General features: G+C 42.4%; 1 protein-coding gene across 1 annotated transcript; it reads left to right on the forward strand.

The window, feature by feature from the left end:
- Positions 1-3,166: 3,166 nt before the first annotated feature.
- On the forward strand, positions 3,167-8,493 carry evx1 (even-skipped homeobox 1). The gene is made up of 4 exons (XM_085395962.1): positions 3,167-3,418; positions 4,524-5,249; positions 6,056-6,291; positions 6,794-8,493. The coding sequence occupies exons 2-4, from the start codon at positions 4,886-4,888 to the stop codon at positions 7,319-7,321; spliced, it is 1,128 nt and encodes a 375-aa protein (XP_085252088.1). The 5' UTR covers positions 3,167-3,418; positions 4,524-4,885; the 3' UTR covers positions 7,322-8,493.
- Positions 8,494-9,835: the final 1,342 nt, after the last annotated feature.

Below are 9,835 nucleotides of genomic sequence, written 5' to 3' on the forward strand. Positions count from 1 at the left end.
TGTCATTAAAACTGCAGCTCTGTCAATAAAACGCGACAAAACGACTGATTGGGTTTTCTTTTTCTTAACCTCAAGGTGATTTTTCCTTGTTTGTTTGTCTGGTTATAAAGATAGAGACTGAAATGGCTCGCCCGTTTTAAAATGTTGTCGGAATGTGGAGATTGAAATAGAATGGTTGCATTTAGTTACTTCAGAAATCAAATACCTCTGCATGGACTGTTTTCCTATCTTCCTAATAATTTTCTATTGAGTTTTGAAACTTGCAAAATAGTTTAAAAACCATTATTATCAAAGTAGCATTGGTTTTAAGGCATTTGCAGGGGAAAGGCCTGCACAGTTTGGCGTTCACGACCTGGAATTTAATGAAAAAATGAAGACTTGGATAGTTTAATTAAAAAACAAAACAAAACAAAACTCCACGGGATGGACAATTTAAAGACAAACAACTCAAAAAAACATTGCAGACGTAGTTGAGTTGACGTAAGGCCCGCTGTCTCCGTGCAGGTATTTTTCTAGTCAACCAGGTGTGGTAAAGGCAGCAACTTAACTTATACTGAGATTTGTAAAACTACAAAACTCCTAAAACATTGGGCTTATTCACTGTGGGACCTATGTGTCTCACGCCTTCAATTACATGCAAATCAACGGGATGCCCGTTTGTATCCACACATCATTATTTGAACGGCGGTTGTGGGAAAAATTTAAAAAAAAATTTAAAAAAAAAAAACCCTGAAAACTGAGGGCAGAAATGTGAATAGGATGATCTTGCCGGCAGTATAACTCAATAGCTCATTATTAGAGGCTAAAATTAGTGGAGAGCAGCGAGAAAACAGAGGCACATGAGCATGCAGTGGGGACTGATGACAGCGGCACTCTGGCAAAAAAAAAAAAAAAGAAAAAAAGAAAAAACATTTGCAACCAGGCAGACTTGTAAATATCACCTTTCTCAAAGATGCCAGGGACCCACATACCAGACTAAAGAATTGCATGCACTCTTGTGAAATATCGGGGCTTTGCACCTGGTGGGTTGCCCTGCTGCTGCTGAACTAATGGTAAGCCATACCCCGTGATGTTTCCCCTTTTAATTGGGTAATACAGGTCTGATCTCAGTGGCTTGCTAAGCCCTTCGTGTAATAGCGTAGGGTGTGCGGGATGGAGCAGGGAAGTGCGATAAAAGAAGTTCTTACAGCAGAGATTTCCAGCTGTATAGTCATCAGGACTCGTTTCGCTCCAAGGTCAACGAGTTAACTCTCTGGTAGCTGCGTCATCCTGTTTCAAGGCCAAGTTGAAGCAACGGAGACGGGAGGGGCCACCTTAGTGAGGAGAGTCTAAATTGTTATTTTCTTCCAGGTTCCTTGTGTGTGAAACGCAGTGCGCCTCAGCCAGCGGCTGGCTCAACAACCACCAAACTAATTCGTGCGCAATTTCATCGCGCACTGAAGCACATTTTGTGCTAAAAGCAAACATTGTGACAGATCTGCACCGCCGGGGCCAAGGATTGGATTACACGCAGACTGCGCAGGCTCCATGGTCAAGTTCAAGTTGGGCTGGCTAGTAAAACTAAGGGGCGCATTCTGCAGTGTCTGCCATGGGGGGCGCTCCCCACTCTTTGATCTTCCCCTGAAGAAGTAGACACTGGAGATGCGCCTACACTGCAGTCCAGTTTTCTGCACTTGTGCCACAAGAATGTGGATCAAATGTGCATTGAATAAAAAATAATAATAACTGCGTTCCACGCTATGGAAATTGCTTTATGTAAATAAGTAAACCGCGTTCCACACCCAGCAAGCTCTCCAAACCAATCCGCTCTCCTTTACTATCTAAGCCACAGACAATATGTACTGTAAATGCACAAGGTCACCCATTGCGCAAAAGCATTTTCGAAGCGTTATCTCAGGGTGATCACAAGATTTTATCTGCGACCCATTACGTAACGAGCGAGGATCTTGGCGCTTGACCAACAAACACTGCGCGATGACCAGTGTTTATGATTTTTCAAAACAAAAGTAACAAGTTCTTTCATTTCTTGGACGTAATTATGTCATTTTGATAGATAGATAGATAGATAGATAGATAGATAGATAGATAGATAGATAGATAGATAGATAGATAGATAGATAGATAGATAGATAGATAGATAGATAGATAGATAGATAGATAGATAGATAGATAGATAGATAGATAGATAGATAGATAGATAGATAGATAGATAGATAGATAGATAGATAGATAGATAGATAGATAGATAGATAGATAGATAGATAGATAGATAGATAGATAGCTCTGTTCTAGGATGCCCTCCAGCTCTGTTCTAGGATGCCCTCTGGACCCAGTGGAGGTGGTGAGTGACAGGAGAATGGCGGCTAAGCTGTCATCCCTGTTGGACAACGTCTCCCACCCCATGCAGCAGACTGTGACAGCACTGAGCAGCTCCTTCAGTGGGAGACTGCGGCACCCACGGTGTGGGACGGAGAGATTTCGCAGGTCTTTCCTCCCCACTGCTGTCAGACTCCACAACAAAGACTTTAACTGAACAAACACACACATCCACACATGTGCAATAACACTAAGTGCAATAATCTTTTCTGGCATCGTTGTATTTTTACTCAGTTGTATATAGCATTCGTATTCTATTTTTATCTTATTGTATATTTTTATTCTATTTTATTCTACTGTATATAGTATATTATTTTATTCTATTCTGTACAGCTGTGTACTGTATTTATTCTTATTGTATTCTAATTTTTGCGTCATAACTTTTGCACTGTCCACTTCCTGCTGTGACAAAACAAATTTCCCACGTGTGGGACTAATAAAGGTTATCTTATCTTATCTTATCTTATCTTATCTTATCTTAGATAGATAGATAGATAGATAGATAGATAGATAGATAGATAGATAGATAGATAGATAGATAGATAGATAGATAGATAGATAGATAGATAGATAGATAGATAGATAGATAGATAGATAGATAGATAGATAGATAGATAGATAGATAGATAGAGCAACAAAAAGAAAGAAGAGAGGTGAGGGGTTTTTTTCCAAAGAGATGAAAGAGTCGGACGCGAAAGCCAAAGGAATTTCCCTCACTTCTCATCCGTCGCGGGGGGAGGGGTGGCTGCTGCTCGGGGCCTTTTCTCACTTTCGGACAGGCGAGGGCGCACAAGGACAGCGGAGGGTGCTGGAAACCCACAGTATGTCCCTCTCCTCTCTGTGAGACCACATGACACCGCCTATCTGTGACACACGATATGCATCCACATACATGCAGCCACACTCAGCCTCGCAGTTCGAAAATCGCACGTGTGGAGGCACCTCTGTTATAACCACCTGGATAAAGTAGCTCAGTGTGCTCAAAGAGCAATGTGATTAAGGAAGTCATCAACCTCAGCTCTTTAAAATGTTGCACTTGAAGGTACGTTGATGTTTGAATGTTGTCCCCAAGCTGTAATTGTTTTTAAGTTATAGCACGAATGCCTGATATTTTTGATAGCTGGGAGTTTAGAAACAGTCACACCAGCTTTTAATAAAACTTTATTTGCTGCAACTGTGTTAAATAAATGTTTTGGCCACGTTGGTGCAGTGAAGATGTCTTTACGCCTCAGAGGCAGAGTTCAAATGTGACCACTTCTAAACAGCAGCTACAAGCCCTGTGTGCAGCAGGTTTGCGCTCCCATTATCACCATTCATTGACTTTTTGCTGAAACACTGCACGTCTGGAGAACTGGAAAAACGGCCACTGCCGATATAAGAATCCAAAGAACCCCATGACAGTGTCATGCTTTTGTTTGGATTTCTTTCATTTGGAACAGCAAATGCTTTGCACACATGATCATACAAATTAGCAATGCAAATCACGGTACCACATTTCATAACTTGTTTGGGCATAAAGAATAAAGAGAATGGTTTCGGTTCAACGTTTCCTTTTTTCATCTCTAATCGGCCTTTATCTAAACCCTGACCGCAAGACCTGACCTTTGGAGACTTTACTTGACTCCACTTAAGATGATGATAACAATCACAAGAGAGAGGGGAAAGTGACGGGGGAGGGAGGGGTGAATAAAATGTAAATACATAATGTAACTTAAATGACTGATATGAGTTTTACGAAATGACTCTGTGTTAATTAGTTATATTTGAGCAAAAGCAAAGCTGAACTTTATTTAATAAGTAGAAAAAAAACCCAAAATATTTGAGCATATTAACTGGCGTTAAAATGGCTCATTAGTAATTTAAATATACTGTAATACAATAAAATACAATAAAAAGCTAAGTCTTAAGCAAACATTATTTTACTACTACTACTACTAATAATAATAATAATAATAATAATAATAATAATAATAATAATAATAATAATAATAATGACTTAATGCATATTTCAATATTCCAACACCACAGATACATCACCATGTAAATCCTAAATATGCTGTTTCTTGTTTCTGCTGCCTCTTGTTGTGCCCTCTGACATCCCCCACCCCCATCTCGCCGTTGCCGTTGCTCCTTCTGTTTACCCACAGATTCAGTCAATGAGTGTCGTCATCAGGGGGGACCATCGTGAAGACTGGGTCATTAAGAATGACAGCTCTGAAGAAAGAGAGAGAGGGAGGGAGAGAGAGGGTAAATGGTGATCCCTCCCAGAGCTCCCACTCGGCACTCTGAAGCGGTCTTCTCTCAGGTTCAGACCGGATTGCATCCCCTCTTTTTTTTTTCCAGAAGCCTCTCCTTCTCTTTTAGGACGCAATCTCCCACCCACCGCCATCCCCGCTGCACGCACACACGCGCACACCCCTCCAACCTGAGATTCATCTCCTTGGTTTTGACGGTTCGCCTCGAAGACGAGGTTTGCTTGTTTTGTTTTTTCTTTTAAGTCGTGCTTGTGATGGAAAGCAGAGAGGAGATGGTGATGCTGGCAGAGGGAGGTCAGCTTGGCAAGAGCGGCTCTAATTTGTCGGAAGCCATCGGGAGCCCCGTGCGAGAACCACCAGGCAAGCCGGGCCACAGAGGTTGTCTGAGTCCAGGAGCTGCACCCTATTCCCGCGACAGGAGCGATCTAGCGGCGGAGGATAGCGCACGGAGAAATATGAGCGCCGACGCAAGGCTGGTTGGCACGTCTACCTCCGGAGAGAGGCACCAGGCTGACCAACATCACAAAGACGGCAGCAGCTCAGACACAGAGTCGGACTTCTATGAGGAAATTGATGTCAGCTGCACGCCTGAAAGCATGGACTACCCAACAGCTAAAGGTAAGCTGTGTGGGTGCATGTTGGATTGTATGCTATTGCAATAAACATATTGGCACTGTAGGGTGGAACAGAAAATCGAATATTTATGCTCAATGAAACAGATCCAGGGTCTGCTTCAGGTTCAAACACTGCAGCTGCAGTCGGTGCTATACAGCTATTCTGTCAGCTGATCGGTGTGGCTGCAAACGCTGAGGTGACACCCACAGTGTAACCTGACATTTCTCTCACTGACTTTGACAACGAGTTACTCGTACTGCAAATGTGCTTATGGGCTACTTCACCAGGAAAAAATTGGAGATTCAAGAAAAAATTATGTCAATTGGTTTTGGCAGCTGTGAAGGTGCAAGCACCCACTGCTCAGTTTATTGTGAATATCATTCTGTGTGAAATCTTTATGAATAAACATTCATACATGAAACATTTGGAGTAGTAGACTAAACGAATGGTAAAGTAACAAACGAATGAAAACAATACAGTTTAAGTATTGATTATTTTCAACCAAGGGAAATTATTGTTCATATCAAATCAATATATCGTGGAAAATACCTTTAGAAAAAAATAATAGTAGTGGAAATTGCATCTTAATTTAAAAACTACACCAAATGAGAAGCTAAGCGAGCAGTCAGGATGTCTCTTATTTTTCTAAAAGTCAAACAAATAATGGAGTTAGCCTGCTAGTCTTCAAATGGCAGCGAATGAAATAAATAAAGCGTTTCGATTTGTTTTGGGTCCTGTTTAAATTGTAAATGTGTGCGTTTTACACCTGATTGTAATTAAAATATGCTTATTCTCTGTTTTTGGTTCAGGTCGAAATGGGGATTCTCCAAGCCACCCGAACGAGTGCGGTACTGAGCCGAGTAAGAATGTCCCAGGTCAGGGCTCTCTGTCTTACGCAGCAGATCAGATTCGCCGGTACCGAACAGCATTCACGCGAGAGCAGATAGCACGCCTGGAGAAGGAGTTTTACCGGGAAAACTATGTGTCCAGGCCGCGGAGATGCGAACTTGCGGCCGCTTTAAATCTACCCGAAACCACCATCAAAGTAAGATTTCATCTCAGGGAAGTGGGACTGAATTAGGCCTCTTGACCATCAATACGTACTCTGTGAGCTTGTGTTGATGTATATCAAATCCACGTCGAGTGCAAAATGGTCAGGCTTACGTAAATGACTGCCAGTGGTTTATTTGTGTATGGATAGAAATAATCTCATGGAAAATAATCTCATAGAGTAAAATCAAATTAGTCCATACAGGAAACAAAGCAAAAAAAAAAAAAAAAAAGATTAAGAAGCAGGCACCGCGTTATGTAGCCACAGGTCATATTTATTTATTTACTTGGGTTGGTATTTTTTGATTGGATGCTAGTCAAATGTCACGCAGTCCACAATAAATAAATAAATAAATTACAGTAACAAGTTTCTCCAACCCAAATCCAAATATTGTCATGAGTAAAAAAGCCAAACATTATCTACGCATGTGCTTGTGTTGTTTCAGGTCACGGGGGGGATTGTGGTTAATATTTGATCCGCTGTGTCTCCTTCACAGGTGTGGTTTCAGAACCGCAGGATGAAAGACAAACGGCAGCGTCTGGCCATGACTTGGCCTCACCCCGCCGATCCGGCCTTCTACACCTACATGATGAGCCATGCGGCTGCCACGGGGAACCTGCCCTACCCCTTTCCATCGCACCTGCCGCTGCCCTACTACTCTCACCTGGGCGTCGGGGCTGGCTCAGCTCCTGCAGCCGCCCCTTTCTCAACCCCCCTGCGCTCTCTCGATAGTTTCCGGATGCTGTCTCATCCCTACCAGAGGCCCGAGCTCCTGTGCGCCTTCAGACACCCTTCCTTGTACTCAGGTCCCACTCACGGCCTAGGTCCCGGAGGAACTCCGTGCTCCTGCTTGGCGTGTCACTCCAGTCAGTCCAACGCCATCTCAACCAGGCCTTCCGGCTCGGACTTCGCTTGCTCCCCAACAAGCAGGACTGACGCGTTTGTCACTTTCACGCCTTCAGTGCTCAGCAAATCCTCATCTGTGACACTGGACCAGAGGGAAGAAGTGCCTCTGACCAGATAAAAAATAACTCTTGCTCCACATAAGCCTTTAACCACAAGCTTTTTAACCCTAACGTATTATATGATCAGGACTGAAACAGCATGAGGGGTGGGGTAGCCAGTATATAAACAGTGAAAGCCAGTTTATACTTGGGGAGAAGAGAAAGCTCTCCAGCTATAAGACGCGCAAAAGACCTGCTGTTATTGAAATATAATAATCCCATCGAAGATCCGGGGACATTGGGCTGAAATAAGACTGCGTAGACAGAAATTCAGATTTGATTTCTACAAGATTATTGTGACTGCTATGAGAGAGAGAGACGGGGAGAGATAAGCGGGGTGGTCCAGAGAAACGTTTAAATCTCCGTGATTGATGACGTTAAGGTCTTGATCATTATTTTATGCGTCCAAAAATCAGCCTACACGTATTGTTAGTTACGCGAGAATGATGCTTTCCATCTCTCTTTTTTAACAAGGGGATTTGTTAAAAGACTGCGGCCGTCTCATTATAGCTAGCTCTCCACACCGGGGCCCTCTCGACGGCCCGGGCCGAAATGTGCAGATGCTAGTAAAATTATTAAGTGATGTATATGTAAGACCGGGTGAATTTTGAGTGTTGAATTAATGATAATGCCAGGAAGGTTTCAGGCAAAAGGTAACAAGGCGCCGAGGGAACGGATTACCACAGCCGGCACGATCTGAAGAGGGGAGGGGAGAGAAAGATCAGAAAGAGGATGGAGAGAGGACAATCAAAAAAGAAAAAAAAAGAAATGAGCATTTTTAAGGCCACCCAACACTCTTTCTTTCTCTGTTTTCTCCCATGACCGTAAAAGAGACAGTGTGATTAAATAATGCCCACGGGCCTTCTTTAAAACCGTTTTTCGCTTTGCACTGTTACACCAGTTTAGCATTTGTGTGGGAATACGGAATAATGTGTGACTGATTTTTTTTCTTCGTTGTTTTACTATTATTATTATTTTATTATAAAACTTTATTTTTGGTTCGCTATTTTTTTTGTTTGTTTGTTTTTGTTTTTTTGTGTTATGACTGGGTTGTCCTTATCGTTTAATTTGCAAATAAATACTGTCAAAGCATCGAAGGCGTGCGGAGTGATCTATACGCGTATTTCGGATCCATTTAAATAGCCAATAACCAATATGTCACTTTAAACTCACGGCAATAGAATAAAACTGATTCAAGAAAATTTTTGTTGTTGTTGTTGTTTTTGCTTTTCTCCCGGTCATCTTCTTTGGTTTGGTTTCGTTCAGCTTCAAGCGTATTGAGGATCTTCTCCATTCACAATTGGTTCAGGTCCGCCAGTCCTACCGCCTCAATAATAACACTAATTTTGTTCTCAAGTGGTAGCTGTCAAAACACCAGAGTGCGCCCCCTCCTATTTCCTGATGGGACCGTTAGATTGACCGTGACAGTTAAGTGGTCCCCGGGCTCCGTTAACGCCACTCATATTTTTTTCTGCGACCACTTAATAGACGCGACAGAATTAGGTGTCTGCAGATATTGGAAATGCAAAGAGATCGATCATTCGGAGAGGAGCGCCAACAATCAGCGGGATCTTAATTGGCCGCATTTGACCGGGCCCGAGCAAATTAAAAGAGTTTTTGGAGCGTAATAGGATTGGCTAAGTGCTGCGGCCCGCGGAGAGACACACAAATCACCCTTTAAAGGGAGTTTTAGGTCGTGGATTAGAAGTCATTGCAGTGATGGGCGAGAAAGTGTGTGGTATTTCAATTGGGCCTCGAAGTAAAAAAAACAAACAACAACAACAACAAACGAAAAACTGGCCAATTGCGTGCTTACATAATCGAACATGAAGATTTTCTTTATTTTATTTTTTTAAAAATGCTTCAAATTTAGGTGACATTCCTCGAGCCTTTATTCTGATTATTCCGAAATATGAAGATTTTGGAATTTGAAATATATGAAATATGAAGATTCCTGCCAGTGAAGCCAGACACCAAGAAGAACAATTTAGTTACCAAATATGATTTTAGGTACAGTGTTTTTTGTTTTTGTTTTTATTAGACTCGTTCTAATCAAACTCTACTGCACCCACAAAAACGGCACCCTTGAGTCCAACCCCGCCCCCCCAACCCACCCTGCTCCCTCACGCGTTTGATTGATGGCCTTATTAACTGGAGTTCTTGTAAGTGTGACCGAGCTGATTAAAATGCATATGTTTGGAATAATACACCGTTTAAGCCTCCCGGGTCGAGGCGAAACCACAAGGCAGATTTATGTAAACTATCAGCCGGTGTCTTTAAGCCTGATGGGGACGCGGGTCACGCAAGAAAATTGCTTTAGTTTGTGCATAATAAAATCGCACCATAAAAATAAAGATGAACGGGGCGGACTAACGGAATATTCAGAAGGTGTAGTCTCTTTAAAAGGAAAGGGGAAATGGTTTCATGGTGGGTTCTTTTCTCTTTTTTTAACAGTCTGGGAAATTTGGAGCTGACTTTCAACAGGAGCAGCAGCACTACACGGCCATCTAAACCTCGAGTCACACTGTGCCAAA

Source organism: Rhamphochromis longiceps, linkage group LG22 (genome assembly GCF_057381845.1).
Source record: "Rhamphochromis longiceps isolate RC_006_pf linkage group LG22, R_longiceps_female_GT1.1, whole genome shotgun sequence".
In the NCBI taxonomy this organism is placed as follows: Eukaryota; Metazoa; Chordata; class Actinopteri; order Cichliformes; family Cichlidae; genus Rhamphochromis; species Rhamphochromis longiceps.